The sequence below is a fragment of the Acomys russatus genome, chromosome 1 (assembly GCF_903995435.1).
Source record: "Acomys russatus chromosome 1, mAcoRus1.1, whole genome shotgun sequence".
In the NCBI taxonomy this organism is placed as follows: Eukaryota; Metazoa; Chordata; class Mammalia; order Rodentia; family Muridae; genus Acomys; species Acomys russatus.
Genome location: NC_067137.1, coordinates 57,114,036 through 57,130,399, shown reverse-complemented (window position 1 = coordinate 57,130,399; position 16,364 = coordinate 57,114,036). Strand labels below are relative to the sequence as shown.

Below are 16,364 nucleotides of genomic sequence, written 5' to 3'. Positions count from 1 at the left end.
AATTCTAGAACTGCCATTCAGCATGATGTATCTGTTCCCCTGCCTCTGTAAAGCAAGCAAGCCCTTTGAATATAATTACATGACTTGTCTATCTACTACTAAATTGATGGAGACAGCCCAGATTTACATTTTTTTCTCTTTAGCTTCAGAGTAAATAGTTCCTTGCAGCAGTTTCTAACAAATTCTACCTCAATACATTGTCCAAGAGGACCCCACAAGTAATTCAGTTTGAGAAATTACACACCATACTTTTCCTGAATCCTTATCTCATTTAAATGCAGGGCTTATATTAGTTTATGAAAAATTATCCAAAATTCTTCAAGAAATGTCCTAATTAGATTGTATTTTATAATGTTATTTTGACATACAATTATGGGGGTTTTTTGTGCCACATTTTCTTTTAACCCTAAGTGCCACTTTGGAAAGTGTTGACCAAACTAACTGCTTAGGAGGTTTGGAGTCAGTGCCAAGGCAGCTGAGAGCTTGTATTTCTGTAACTGTAAATTCAGAATGAGAATATCTTCTTTGGGACATTAACACTAACCTTAGTACCTCTTGCCCTATAGACATTCATGAATGAGAACTGTTCTGTGATTGGCTAACATTCATATTGCATCTGGCCCCAGCATGGGTTAATACCCTTCCTTTTAGAAAGGCTTTATATAGTCATTGGGTTTGTTTGTTTGTTTAACAATGTGGTCATCTATCTTTTATTTATCCATGTGGTCATCAACACAAAAATACAAGTAATATTTGCCCTGTAGAAGACTTTCATTTTAAAGATGGCACTAAGGACTTCCAACCCTGACATGCAATGGTGTGGTGTTATTAGTCAGCCTGTCTTATGTATAAAGAGCTTGTTATGTTTCTTAATCTAGTATTAGTCTTTGATAATTAATGGCATCTGTGAATTAGAATCCAACTTGTTTTGCTAGATTGGATAAGTCTTTGCATACCATTACTCATGTCATATAAATGACAACTAGTATCACTGGCATTTAAGTTGTATTCTTCTAAGATGTTTAGTGCGGGTCACAGGACTAAGTAGCATCTGCTTTGATGCACCATGAGAACAATGGGACTGAAGTGCCAGTGAAGGGCAAGAGTGGAACTTTTATCACAGGCAAAAAACAGTGTGTAAGTGGTAGGGAGCACTTTTAGCAGCTGGCTAGAAAGCAGGTCACCATAAAACTTTATTTTGCTAGAGGTAGACTGGAAGATTAATCCTACATATTAATAACCAGTAAAGGCAATGTGTATGTTACTACTTTAAGCCCAATTTAATTGTACCTTATACCTTACCCATGGAAGTGGTTTTGCTAAGAGAGTTAAAACATGAGTGAAAATTAAACAGGAGCTATTTAAACTACTTGAGGAACAACTTATTATTGAACACTTTAAGCGTGCAATATGAGCGTAATAATGTTTTTGGTATATTAACAGATTTATTATAATACATCTTTCCACCAATTTCTGTGAATTTGTGTGTGTGTGTGTGTGTGTGTGTGTGAGAGAGAGAGAGAGAGAGAGAGAGAGAGAGAGAGAGAGAGAGAGAGAGAGAGTTTGATAAAAGGAGTATTGCCATACTGCATTTTGCAATTTAGAACAGAAATAGTCCAAGTAAAGCAATACTATTTTTAAAAATCTAATTGTGGCTAGAGAGATGGCTTGGTGGTTAAGAGTACTTACAGCTCTTTCAGAGAACCCTGGTGCAGGTCTGAGCACCTATATCAGGTAGCTCACAAATGCTTATAACTCCAGCTCCAGGGGGATCTGATGCCCTCTTCTGGCCTACATTTTAAACCGCAGTCATCTACCTACCACAGAGATAGATAGAGAGAGAGAGAGAGAGAGAGAGAGAGAGAGAGAGAGAGAGAGAGAGAGAGAGAGAGAATTTAAAACGTTTAAATACTTGTTTCAAAAAAATCTTAGGTGAACATGTTTGCTTACTTAGCCAGATGAGCATATATTTAGTCTGTATTTATTTCTAGATGATTTTGCTTTTTTATTCCTAAACAATATGAATAATGTATAATTAAAATATATATGTATTATATAAGAAATAACTGCTGAAGTCTTTTAAGTTATCTTTTCACTGGATATAGTATCACATTTTTAACTGCCAATATATGGGCTGAAGTGTACAATTATCAAATTAATTCCTGTTGAGATCTAAGCTATTGGTTTATCTTATATACTTTTTGCTTCAGCAAGTTTTATTATTATTAATTAATTAATTAACTTTCTTAACCTTACATCTCAATCAAAACTTTCCCTCTCTCCTCTCCTCCCAGTCTGTCCCTGTCCCCTCCCCTCCCTTTCTCCCAGACAAAGGAAGTCCTCCATGAATATCAACCCACCTGGGCATATCAAGCTGCAATAAATCTAGGTGCATCTTCCTCTATTGAGGCCAAGCAAGGCAACCCAGTTAAGGGAGAAGGATGCCAAGGCAGGCAACAGAGTCAGAGACAACCCCTGCTCCTGCTGTTTGGCGTCCCACATGAAGACTGAGCTGCACATCTGTTACATATGGGTGGATGAAGGAAGGGAACTGGATAGGTCAGGGTATGGGGAAGGGAAAAAGAGGAATCATGTGTGGGGAGGAAGGAGGAAGAGAGAACTGGAATGGGGCATCTCTGAGTAAGTTATTTTATGTATTTATTTTAAAAATCTCTTCTTGTGCTTTTCTTCAGTAATCCCTTTCTGTATGCTTCACTCTTTCCCCCTTATTTCCCTTCCTTGTTTTCTCCTTACTTGTGTTCTAATAGTTACTAGATACAATAATGAGGCTTTATCTCAAGTTTCTCTCGCAGCAGTTTTATAAAGTGTATAACACAAAAGAAGCTAGCATGTCCTTTAGACATCTTGCCGTCTTTGTTTTATACAGGAGGTAAACTTTAAACCCCTTCCCAGATCTAGCCAATGGTCAGAATATTCTTTGCAGTTGAGTGGAGAGTGTGATATGACTTTCTCACGTACTATGGTGCCTCACATTTGACCATGTCCCCTGGAGGGGGAGACCTGGTGGCACTCAGAGGAAGGACAGAAGGTAGCCAAGAAGAGACTTGATACCCTATGAGCATATACAGGGGGAGGTAATCCCCCTCAGGAACAGTCATAGGGGAGGGGAATAATGGGAAAATGGGGGGGGGGGAGGAATGGGAGGATACAAGGGATGGCATAAACATTGAGATGTAACAAGAATAAATTAATAAAAAAAACATACGTAAGATAAGAAAAAAAAAAGAAGCTAGCATGTATTTGTTTTAAGACTATGTCAAGTAAAGGCAACATCAGTGAAGCCAAACTGGTCTGTACTATACTCTCAAGAGGCAGCTGACTTTATTTGCTGTGGTTGGCAGCTTCTTCTCAGACTGCTTGAATAAATGTGGGTATTAATATGCTTCTTGTCTATTTAGAAAGAATTATGATTCTATCTGTCTCAGGAGATTGCTTTATTTCCTGATTTAACAACACAATATTAATGGAGCCCAACCTCTGAGGATGGTGTCCTATTTACAGAACATGCTTTCACTTAATGACTATGTGGGCATCTCCCCCTAAACAAGACAGAGCTACAAGTAGATACCTAAGAAATATCTTTCATTGGTTATAAAAAATTTATCCCAGGATAAGAGGAACAAAATGGATAAGTGTGATTGATTGTGCCTTTCCCCAAAACTTCTCTAGAAATCATATGTGGCCTTCCTCTGAGAGGAAGTAGAATGACACACCTTCACAAGGCGCTACAGTTACTTTGTCTTCATCTTAATGTCTTCTGTAGACAAATAAGATGGATGACAGGTCCCACATTTAAATGGAAAGAAACTGAATACTAGATAAGTAACATCAGAGTGACTAGCAGTTGAGTCACTACAACAGTACCTGGCAAACGGTGTGCCAACTCCAAGTAGTTTCTTAGTGTTTAATAAAAGTTCCAAAGAGCAATTTTCTGCATACACTAAAAGTCTCAGCTAGTTTATGCCCTTTGAGCTAGCACCTTCCTTTTTTAATAATTATAAGAAATGTGAGTAATAACAAAAAAGAAAAGAAATGTCAGTAAAGTCTGTGCCTCTGTGTGAGGAGCATGAGTGTGGTAAACAGAACAGTGTAACAAGCTGTAAAAAATGCAGTCTTTACTTGGGTTCCAGTGAAAATAACAAGAGCCTAAGCTCAGCCCCTACATTTCTGTCTGGAGTCAAATATTGAGGGCATTCGCAGAATCAGGAACCCTACAGAAAAAGCAGAAAAGACTATAGGGTCAGGTTTCTGCATAACTGAAGTTAAGGGAACTTTGGGGAATTCATTTGGAGTCTACTAAGAAAGAACATGCATCTAAGCTCAGAGAACTACCTTATGAAAGATGAAGTTGGGCCTGTGAAACTAGGTGTTGGGTAATATAGCCACAGGGAGAGGCCAGAGCCCTAGAATTACGGTATAAGTAGGGGTTCTAGAAAGAAGAAAGTCAAGTGAGCAGTAAGTCAAAAGAGTAAAATCATTACAGGTTTAGGGATGGTCAACAGAGTGAAAGGGGACACTCAAGAAGTTTGTGATTCAGCTGAAAGTTGTGGGATTGGATGCTGAAAAGTGAAGGGAAGAGGTGTACGTAGTTTAAGGACTGTGATTTGGTTACGCACCAGAGAAGGACATATGCTAAGCATTGTGTGAAGGAGTGGAGTTGAGCTGGAGCCTGTCAAATGAGAGAAGATCCCTTGGCCTTAAACTATGGGTAGGAATCAAATTGGGAGAGGCCATTTCATCTGAAAGAATGAGTTTCCTAATAAGATTCATTCTTATGACTGGAAATAACTTAAGGCGGATTTCCTATTGTCAGTGGTCATCGATGTCATTTTTAAACAGTGAGTACAGTGTATGGTTCCATTCTAGCTGCACCATTTGTTTCTCTTTCTACAACAACTATTAAGAAACTAGCTGTGATGTTACCTGGCATCGTGTACAGGTTTCATTTCAAGAAAGTCATGGCACGGAAGCAGCATGGCTAGTGCATAGAAGATTCAGTCCAAATTCGTAGGTGTGTATAACTTAGGAAGTCATACAGGTCAATTATAACTGAAAAAAAGATGCTGGTTATATACCCTTTTAATTTTATTGCAGTTACTTACAAAGTCCCTTTAATTAATTAATTAATTAATTAATTAATAATACAATTATTTCTTTGGAGGAGGTTAGTGTTTGGCTTTATGAGACAGAGCTTCTCTGTGTAGCCTTAGCTGTCCTGGACTCATTGTGGACCAGGCAGGCCTCGAACTCACAGAGATGCTACTTCCTCTGCCTCCCCAAGTGCTGGGATGTTCCACTGCACCCATCTTAATACAATTATTCTTAACCAAGACATATTAATTACTTTTCTCATTCCTGTGACAAAATACCTGGCAAAGCAAGCTAAGGAAGGGTTTTTTCAGGCTTAGATCTTAAAGTTCAGTCTGTACTAACAGGAAAGAAATGGCCATGACAATGCCTCTAGTTATTACCCAGCCAGAATATAGCCTTTAGAATCACTACATTCTATCAACAACTTGATAATTGGGATTAAGCAACTCAGGCCCACGCCTTTCCAATTTGCTTCCCAAACACGTCTTAAACTCTTATCCCCATAGACTTGTGGCCATCTCATTATGCAAAATGCACTCATCTCATCTGGAAGAGTCCCCATAGTCTTACAATTTTAACACTCTTGAAATTCCACAGTGAATCTGTATCTCAAAGTGATCACTTACCTGTGAATCTCTGTATCACATACTCCCAACATGCGATGGCACAGAGTAAACATTCCTGTTTTTAGAAGGAAGAATAGAGACATAGCAAGGAAATATCAGACAAAAGCAAGATCCAAAACCTGGCTGGGAAAACACCAAATGCTGCCAATGCTTCTCTGGTTTCTGGGGCTCGTGGCATCACATGGGCTCCCCTACCCTTTCATAGACACATCGCTCTAGTTCAACTGCTCTGATACACAGGGGCTCTCTTGGTCTGGTTTCACTCCATGCCTATGAGTTTCCACACGCCAGACATCCCACAGTCCTGGTATCTCCTGGGGCCTCCGGTGCAATGTACGAGTATACATTGTTTAACACGATGGCATCATGTCCTTACAGGGATCTCAACCCTGCCCCACATTGCCTGGCCTCTGTGGCTGTCTGGAACCTTAATCAAGACACTATGACCCTGTAAGTCTTACATTTTGTATGCTTGCAAAGCCAGCACCACATTGGGAAAAAAGCCAAGATCTATTGCTAGCTCAAGGTTGTAGTCTGTCCCCTCATACCACAGCTGTAGTGGACTCTGTACACTTTGGTGGCTGAACCCTGAAACCACTTCCCTTGGAGGTTAATTTCCAGCAGGAAATTCCTTCAGTGGCATTCTCAATCCACTTGCTCTCCTTTCAAGTGAATTTTTATATTTTCAAGCAGCCATCAGAATGACTGCATTAAACTTGATGATGGCAGTCTAGGGCCTCTCTTTCCACAGATCCACTCTTCCACATTTTTCACACAAGCTCCCCACAGCAATCAATTCTGCATTACAATTTCCTATGTTAGCTATTGGGGGGGTGTACAGGGTGTGTGTGTGTGTGTGCGTGTGTGTGTGTGTGTGTGTGTGCGTGCGTGCGTGCTAGATCTGGAATAGCAGGCCCTCGTGATCTGCCTGATATGGGTGCTGGGAACCTAGCCTGGATCCTCTGGAAGAGCAGTGAATGTTCTTAACAACTGAGCTGTCCCTCCAGCCCCTCTATATGGTCTATTGAGGCTGGGAATCCCGCCAGGATCTGAACTCCTGATTTGGCTCGCCTGGCTGGCCAGAGTCTGAAGGATCCACCTGTCACTACCTTCCCAGAATTGTGGCATGCAGCACCACACCTGGTGTTTTCACCAGAGTTCTGGGAGTGGAATTCAGGTCCTCATGCTTGTGCAGCAGACATACTGCCAACTGAACTGTCTCCATAGCCCATTTGGTGCTTTTCTTCATTGCTGTGATCAAATATCCAACGAGAAGCAACTGAAGGGAAAGGGGATGTTTTCTTTCTTCACAGTTTGAGAGTATAGGCCATCAAGGCAGGAAAGACATGGGTAGTCTGAGACAGTGGGAGCATGAGGACGTTGGTCACATCACCTCCACAGTCTGAAAGCAGAGAGAAGCCAATGCTGGTGTTCCAGTTGTGTTCTCCTTTTTTATTCAGTCCGGGCTGTATCCAACAGGATGGTGCCATCCACTTATAGAGTATATCTTCTCTCCTAGTTAAACCTCTTTGGACATTCCCAGAGGTATGACTCCTAGGTGACGCTAAGCTTGTCATATTGACAATCAGCATAAACTATCACACTGACATTTGCAGATCTCTGCTCATCTTTTCTCAGTCCTCTTGTGGCTAAACTGTGGTGTCTGTAAGGAAGCAGAGGTCACAGAGGTTTTAGTCTTTCACTTGTCTTTCCAGTCTATCCCACTTGTCTCTTTCTTCTTTGTGTCACTTGGCTTGCCATGTTGCATAAGCAATAACTCTTAATTTGCCAAGGAGAATGTTTTGAGGGAAGAAGCAGTCTGGAAAAACCCTCGGAAATAACCTGCTAAAACCTTTACCTGTGTGCTAGTCTGCCCACAGTTCTGTCAGTGATCACTGCATCATGTCTGTGAAAAAGGATGACATCATCTACGGATGGTAACCATGTAATTTTCTGGTGTTATGACCATGTACAAGCTTTTCTGCTTCAAATCTGCTTCTGTAGAATTTTGGACAGTCAAATGAAGCAATATATATGAATGTTTGTATGATCGCAAAATCTTGTGCTTTTTATTAGCTCTGATAATAGACTGTCATCATAGTTACTCTGGAAGTATAAAAGCAAAGTAAGACCACAATCTCTCCTCTTAAATTTGTTCTGAAGTCACAGACTTTCCTTTGTGCCCAACTAGATTTCCCTGGGGAGCCATTTCCTCAGCTCTGTACTCACTGTGTCTATATATACAGATGAATATACATATATTATATCTATCTGGTGCTAGCTACAACTGGTAACATCAGTTTACCCTAATCACTGTTTTTGTGTGCGTATATTAAGCCCTTGAAAAATGTAAAGTGATTTCTTCAGTGCTGCCTCTGCATCAGACACTCTTTGCCTGAAATTCTTTTCCACAACCTCCAGAGTGTTCTCACAAAGGAGAAATTAGGAAGCCTTTGTAGCTGAGACTAGTGGAAAGTACATTTCTATTAAAAGCTATCTGTGGCTAGAAGTATCCATCCCCAGAACAAAGTAAAATGATGTAATCAACTTATTCAAAGACATAAACCTATTATATAAAATGCCATTCAATGTTAACAAAATACAGCTATAAATTTTCCTGAGGCTGTTATTTGGCACTGTGCTTGTCCTCAGTGGCTAAAGTGCCTGCAAGTTCTTTACCAAGTCATGATGCCTGTCTTGGCAAGTGGAGTGCCAAGTATACGTGACCTCTGGAGAATGGTTGGCCTCTCCCTTCTTTGGTGTCATTCCTGAATTTGTAAGTGCTAAATTTCTTCAGAGGCCAGTTTCTGTGATGGTTTCCTACCTGCTACTTGCATGCAGCTGTGTGGCTCTGCTTTTCATATTCCAGAACAAGGAAGCCTGACCATCCAAGCCATAGCACAGGGATGGAGGTTGGAAGCCATCACATCACCCTCAAATTTAAAAACTCATCGTCGAATCATAGCTCTAGCCATGCAATGGAAAGTTGGCTCAATTGCTAGGTAAAGTGGTAAAATAAAAGTAAAGGGGTGTAGAACATTAAATCTAGAAAATCCTTATGGCCCCGATTTTCTGGTGATTATTGAATCTACACTTCAGATTAAACCAAACTGAAGGCCTAAGGATACAGCCAGTGGTATAGGGTTTACCTAGCATTCACCAGGCTTTGGGCTCAGTCTCCTAGATTGAAAGAAAAAAAAAGAAAAAGAAAAAGAAAAAGAAAATATCTCCCATGAGTTTTATTAAGCATGGAAATCATGTCTGGAACCTCACCACTTTGGAGGTCAAGCCAGAAAGATGGAATCTCAGGCTAGCCTAGACCTCAGAGTGAGACACTTATCTCAAAAAGTAAATAAAGCAGTGAGGTGGCTCAGCAAGTAAGGCACTTGCCACCAAGTTGACTAAATTCAGTTGCTGGGACTCGTGTGGTGTAAGGTGGGAACCAACTTCAAGTTGTCCTCTGACCTGAACACAAAGAGAGGCAGAAAGGGGTGGGGGGAAAGAGAGAGAGAAAATAAACAAATAAATGTAATTAATTAATTAATTAATGGAAATGTGTATAAGAGTCACATATGTCTCAATGAACTTGCCCAATTTGGGGAACTTGTCAGGGTTCCCATTTACTTATGTAAGTACACCTCAAGTCTCAGTGGGCCCCGTCATTCTGAGCCCCTACAAGCAGAATAGGTGATGGTAGAGTGGAGAGAAGATGGCAGGATTTGCCCTGGGCCTGTCTAGATCTGTGGGTGTTATTCCTACAGATGAATGAGCTACCCGCAAAGCAATGTAAACTTGTTTTCTGGCACCATCGACCCTTGGCCTTTCCGTAGTGTGGCCATCTGTCCCTCAGGGTTAGCCAAGTTCTTGACACTCTCACGCTCCTTCTAGGAAACAGCATCCTCCACTCAGCAGCTGACAGTGTGACCAGCGCAGTACAGAAGGCAAGCCAGGCCTTGAATGAGCGTGGGGAACGGTTAGGCCGAGCAGAGGAGAAGACGGAAGACATGAAGAACAGTGCCCAGCAATTTGCAGAAACCGCACACAAGGTGAGCCAGCAGAGAGCAGGGTCTCCATGCTGGATTTCTAGAGGTCATAGTACCAAGAAACTGTTCGTATAGTGAGGAGGAAAATCAAGTAACACTTTATAATCCTTTTGATGGGAGCCTTGGAATTTTTCTCCTTTGTCCCTATTTTGTTTTTGTTTTTGTTTTGTTTTTTGTGGTCACCATCTTCTTTCCAATGTCCTCATCTCTTTCTCTGGCCTTCTGACTTTTACATATTTCAGGTAACAAAGAGAATCTTTAATTACTGCCCCAAATATCAGGGTTCAAGTTCAGGTCACAGTCAGAGGGATAAATGAGATCAGGCCTCACAGTGTATCCCTGTCCTTGGCCACAATTGAAAGAATTATGGGGGACTTTAGGCTTCTAGCATGTCCTTTGCTATTCTGTCTCTTTCTCAGTCTGTATCCACCCATCGTGTGCCCTGTGTCACTAGCTCTTTACCAGACATAAAGCGAGCCCTGGTTCCAAGGCTAGTTTCCCCTCTGAAAGTGCCTGGGAATTGTTGATTCAAAGCCTCTGTCTGGACCTCATTTCGAACAGAGGTGGCAGGGAGATTATCTCCTGTCTCAGAACTCAGAGAATACTTCTCGTGTCACTGGATACTTAGCGTGCATGTTCATGCTTTTGCTGAGAACTGCCTTTGAGAAGGGAAAAGGGCTATTTACTGGCAGCCCCTATCTAAGGCAATCAGAAACCAGAGGAAGGAGAAGGCCCACTGGTCAGTGATAAGGAAGATTTATTACTGCACTTGTGCTTCAGATCAAAGAGTAGTTTGTTTCTAACCAATGACTTGAATTTAAGTTTCTGGGGACCATATCTACTGGTGACATAGCGGCCTGTCAAGCCCATGATCTGGACCTTCAGATCATTTCAGTTGATTTTTGAGGGAGAATAATTCAATTAGCCTCCATGGAATTCTCCACTTCTGCTGCGGAAATGAGAATGGGCAACCAGCAGCAGTAAGAAAAATATGTTCTACGGGGCAGGAGGTACTTGTCCAGGGCTCACACACAAGCATTCCAGGAGATTGGCTCCTGCTAGATGCTTCTTCTGCCTTGCCATCATGACTGCCTTTACCCAGAACTAAGTGCCTCAGTGACTTTCTGTGACAACAGGGTCTTGGTGCACTGCTGCCTCTGAGAACCAGGTGGAGTTCCTTGAAGAGCTAACCAAGTCTGTTTGAGAAAGCTGGAAGGCAAACTGACATTGAGATCTCACAATCATGACCCATGACAAAGGGAGTCAAGCCTGCTGCATGTTTGCCCAGATGCTTTGGTATGAGGAAATGGTGGTGTGGAGATGTGAAAGGCCCCATGCCCAGGTCACTAGTACAAAAAGCCTCTGAGAGTATTTAGATGGGGAATAGACAGTGGAAATCTACAGAGAAACTCTTAGTGTTGAGTTGGGAATAGGAAAGCCAAAGAAAGTAACTTTGCAGCTATCCTAAAGTTTGCAAAGGGTGGGGACTCCAGGCAATTATCTCTACTGCCTTCCCACAGAATTGAGCGGTCAATGGTGCACTGATAAAACTCTGCTAAAACAGTTTAGGCTAATGATTAAACCACAAACCAGGTTACCAAGGAAGCTGTGAAATTATTCTTCCTAATGTGGAGTAGACAATACCTGGATGTCATCCACATAGGCGTCCCTCTCACAAAGGGGTTGTACAAACATCCACGTCCTTGGCCATTGCGACTGTTTCCCTGACACTGTGGCCAAGTTTGCTGAATGGCTGGAAAATAACAAGGTATAGTAGTTAACTGCTTATGTTTGAGCCCAACTCTGCCATTTTCCATCTGGGTGACCTAGGAGAAATGCTAAATTTCTCCAAACCCATGTTTTCTCATCAGTTAAACAGAGATAATTAATTAATAGCAGCACCTATATAGCCTTAGGTGCTGAGAGAACATGCAGACAAATCTAAATTGTTTCTGATTTATTTCAATCAGCATAGCTTCTGATGAGCCTGTCCCATTTGGTCACATAATGAGCTCAGTAATGAAGCTGGAGAATTACTACAGATGACTGAGAATCTTCAAAACAGCAAATTAAAAAGAGAATACAGATAAATATTGTGTGATCCAAACTCAAAAGGAAGTTTCTAGTGTTGAACAGAGAGCAATCCTTAAAACAGCCTATAAGACGAGAAGTTGAAGAGACCATCAACCAAGGCGTACACAGCTTTAGTCAACACTGGGCAGTTGTCTGGTGCTAGTGGATTGGGCAAGAGAAGTTTGCATTTTAATTGGTTTTCCCTCCAGATGGTGTTCCCAAGGGAGAAAAGACACTGTTGAGCCCCTGAGTGAGTATGAATGAGGGAGTGGAAGACATTGTCAGAGCTAGACTTGTTATTTCTAAGTTCGGGAACGTGCTTATGAATCACCAACCCCGGCAGTATTCTTGGTGAGCAGGACGGCCTCTTTAGATAAGGTGTGGCTGCTTTCCTGCTGATTTGACCCCGTTGGTATAGGCTTACCATGCAGATGTCATTTCACTGACCAAGCCCCAGCCAGGCTTGCTAGTGAGCAGAGGGTTAGGAGGTGGAACCAGGCCTTCCACCCACCTTCCACCACCTCCGCAGGCATGTGTAGCCTGTTGACTCATAAAGAATGGGCTGTGTTTACAAGAGGAAGACACAGTGCACGCGGCAGAGAACCATCATCCCAGGTGAGGGTTCCTCTGAGGACAACCGAGTCCTGTGGAAAATGTGGCGGGACTTTCTAGGTTACAGTAGAAAACAATCTTGTTCTTCCAATTTTTCCCAGGACCCCTGCAATGACCCAGGTACAAGAGATGTCTTTTCATACAGATCTCTTTTATACACCTACGTCCTCCAGCTGTGTGGGTCCTGGCCTCCTCTAGAGAGGAGAGGGAGAAGATCCTCCCCTCCTGTCCCGTGCCCTCCTCACCCCAGCTCTGGTGAGCCTGTCACAAGGAAGTATTGTTCCTTCCTGAGCTGTGGGTTTGGCAGCACAGTCCCAGGCATTAGGAAAGAGCAACTCACGACAGAAGTGGCCTGGCTCACTTTCCCCTGCCCCCCAAAACTCAAGGTTGCAGTGTGCTCCAGGTCTTGACAGCCCGCCATGGGTGGTGAGTCAGCAGGCAAGAGCATTTCCCAAACTAAGGCATCCTCAAATGACATGTCTCACAGAAAAGAGACTTGATCTGGCCTCTTCGGCACTAGCCCACATTTGTTCGGAAAGAGGTGGCAACAGGCACTACCTTCTCTGAAGGAAAAAGCATACTATCTCTCTCTTTCCTCTCCCTCCCTTCCTCTCTCCCTCCATTCTGCTTTGTTGCAGTTGCTCAGGTTGGGCCTCCAGGCCAGAAGGAGAGGCACTCGGGCCTCTTAGAGCACACCCCTGGCATCAGTATTGATTTTTTTTTTTAATCATCATTGTGTAGCATAGGTTACAAATCACAGATAGAGGGTTTCTGTGAAATATTCAGTAAATAAACGAGGAGGAAATGTAAATTAAATGCCGCAGCTCCTGAGTTAGTCTGCAGCAGTTTCACAGGCGTGGGAAACAATGGGAAGGGATGGAGTTCCTGACTTCCAAGTTCAGAAGCTCAGGTATTATCTGGTTTCCGAGTCGAGCTTAGTCTAGTGCTCTTTCTGCTCTTAATTCTAAAGCCCATCATCCTTAGATACTTTTATAAACTAGGGCATTACCATTTTGCGAAAATAGCTTTTATTGGTCTGTTTGGACTAGCTTAAAGTAAACAAACAAAAAATGATATTTGATAAACAATGAATTTATTTGTCACAGAGAAGTGTAAGCTCAAGATGCTAGAGTCCATGCCTGGGGAGGGTCTGTTTCCCCATTTCACTTATGGTGACCTCTGAGAGAATCCTATCATAGTGAAAAGGGAAGGAGTCTCTAATTCATTCTGAGGACTCTGCCTCTCCCGATCCAGTCACCTCCCATGCCCATCTCCTAATTCCAACTCATGACAGTTAGGTTTCGGCATATGACTTTGGGGAAGATACAAATATTTAGACTATAACAAGACCTAAGTAGCAAATTGTCCTATCTAACTGTACTTGTAAAAAATTACAGTGTCCGTGGCCCAGAGTCTGGTTTGAGCAGCAGCACAATCATTCCTGAAGATTAGTGGCTATGTGTGAACTGGCACAAGCCCATTAGTGGAAAGTTAATAGCTCAATGAATACCAAGACAGTGGCCTTGATCAAATATTTATGGTCGGTATTCATTACGCACAACACTTAACAGCTCTGTGTTTATTTGATGGACCTCATTGCTAAATAATATATGAAAAACTTGAGGCAGAACAAAAATGTAGGCCCTCTAGTAAGGTTCCCAGAATGTGGCTGAAGACAGATAAATCTGAGGCAGAACCTTACCTCTATTAAGCTATTGTGTCAGCATTTAAAACCTTTTTGATGTCAGGCATTATTAGGCATCACCAGAGTTGTTGACCAGAAAAAGAAATAAAAAACTTTAGCACTCAGTATAGCAAAATGGGCATACTCAGAACTCAGAGCATTACCAGGAGCCATTGTGGATAGGAATGGTGGTCACCCTGAACTTGGGAAGGAAAAGTGGAGAGAGCTCCCTATTACTAATGTCTCATTTTTATTATCCCTCTCCCTCTGTCTCCGTAGCTTGCCATGAAGCACAAATGTTGAGAAGCTGACTATCCTGGTGAACCTCTACAGAAAAGGGAGGAGTTTGTTCAGCAGTTATTACAAGAATTCTAGACCGTCGCTTCTTCAATTTTGTTGTTGTTTGTTTTTCCAATATAAGGACATTGAGGGGGTTTGGTTTTTCATCTTCAGATGTTAATATAAATGACAACATGCTGTGTGTATACAGTTCCGTATCTTGCTAAGGAATGCTGCAATAGCATCAGCTTCACTTTTATTTTTTCCAGTGTGTGTGTGTGTGTGTGTGTGTGTGTGTGTGTGTGTGTGTGTGTGTGACTGTGTGTGTGTGTGTGTGTGTGTGTGTGTGTGTGTGTGTATTCCTTCTGAAGGAAAACTGTTTTTGTAGTTTGAATCGGAAATTCGGACCAAATAATAAGCCAGGACTAAAGTAGCGAAGTGTAATTTTTTTCTCTTGGAAACTAAGCAACAAAGCTGTTCAGTGTGGTGGCATCAGATGATGGCCCTGGGTAAAAATAAAAGCCAACTCGTGGTTTCACTTACTCTCCTAGTTCTTTCAGCTTGAAGAGCAAAGTTAAAAATCGGGATCCCGAGTTTTAACTCTGTACAATGGAAAACACACAATTCATCAGGGGAAATAACAGCCTTTGGTTTTGCTCTTTGCATATTAATCTTTTTGCGTGAACCATCACAAGCATTCACAGAACAAGTCAGAGTCACAAATAGAAATCTACTTTTCTGGGCTGAAGCATAAACATTTCTGGCTCCTTCTTCCAGTCTGACTAGTTGGAATTATCATATGAAGGGTAAAATTTTGAAGTAAAGACCTGCAGAAAAACATACTTTAAAACCTCTCTGTCTTTATGGATGTTTCTCTTTTTGTCATTGTCCCAAAGTATAGTAGCTGACATGGGGGAGGTACTTGTATTTTTAACAAAAAAATAATTTATCTAGGGTCAGTAAAGTGGCTCAGTGAATGAAGGTGCTTATAGCATAAACCTGGTGACCAGACTCCACAGAGTTGAACTCTGACCTCCACACACATGTCCCAGCACACATATGCATACTATATAAAATACATACACAAAAACAACAACAATAATAAATAAATTTAAATAAAAGTAAATGATTTGTCTAGATAAAAGTCTATGTAAATTATAATATGAAAATATGCTACTTTATTTTTTTTTCCTCTTTTTACAAATTGATGCCGAATTTTAGAGACGCTCTCACATTATCCTTGGGAAAGAACTTTTATTTTCTTGGTACCTGGGTTTTGGAGTTTGGGTATTGTTGTTTTCAGTTTATTTTGTGTTATTTAACATGTGCTTCTTGACATATTACATACTTGTCGATTTCAACTTGCCTGGTCCTATACAGACAGCCTTTACATTGCTGTCAGATTGAACAGTCTCTTCCAGGCCTTTGGATTATGTGCTGCTCAAGGTAATACTGCACTTGGAATGTAAAAGTTTTGTTTTCTGGAAGGTTAAAAGCTAAACATAAATTATATATATATATATATATATGCTTATTCCTCATAAAGCAATGAGGCAAGCTACACAGGCCAGACACTCACTGCAATGCATGAAGTTTTCAGATGCCTGGGTCTTCAGGACCCCTTTCATTCTTTGCTATCCACTGAGTCACCTGTTTAAGTGTGATGTAGTCTCTAATGCAGCAACGTAAGATGACTTTAGATTACTAATGATGATCTAAATAGCTTAAGTTTTCCTAATAACCCATCCCCACGGAAAGAGCACACTGTCCGTGGAATATCATGGCAGGAGGAGGATGGGATTTGCCGCAAACAGGTTTGTGAATCCTCTTGGGTAGGTAAAGAACATACTATAGAATTGTATATAGGGGATTACAGATGTTTACTGTATTTAATACTTTTCTTTAGGTATCTTAATTTTTTTTTTAAAAAGCCAG

The 16,364-nt window shown here is 41.5% G+C and overlaps 1 protein-coding gene across 3 annotated transcripts in view; it reads left to right on the top strand.

Annotated features, from left to right (window-relative positions):
- The window catches only part of Stxbp6 (syntaxin binding protein 6), a 229,119-nt gene extending 213,311 nt beyond the window's left edge, over positions 1 to 15,808 (top strand). For all 3 annotated transcript variants that reach the window (XM_051145532.1, XM_051145522.1, XM_051145513.1), the window contains 2 exons: positions 9,627 to 9,784; positions 14,430 to 15,808. In XM_051145532.1, coding sequence (XP_051001489.1) covers positions 9,627 to 9,784; positions 14,430 to 14,453 — 182 coding nt within the window. In that variant the 3' untranslated portion in view covers positions 14,454 to 15,808. The remainder of the gene's footprint in view (positions 1 to 9,626; positions 9,785 to 14,429) is intronic.
- The last annotated feature ends 556 nt before the right edge of the window (positions 15,809 to 16,364 follow it).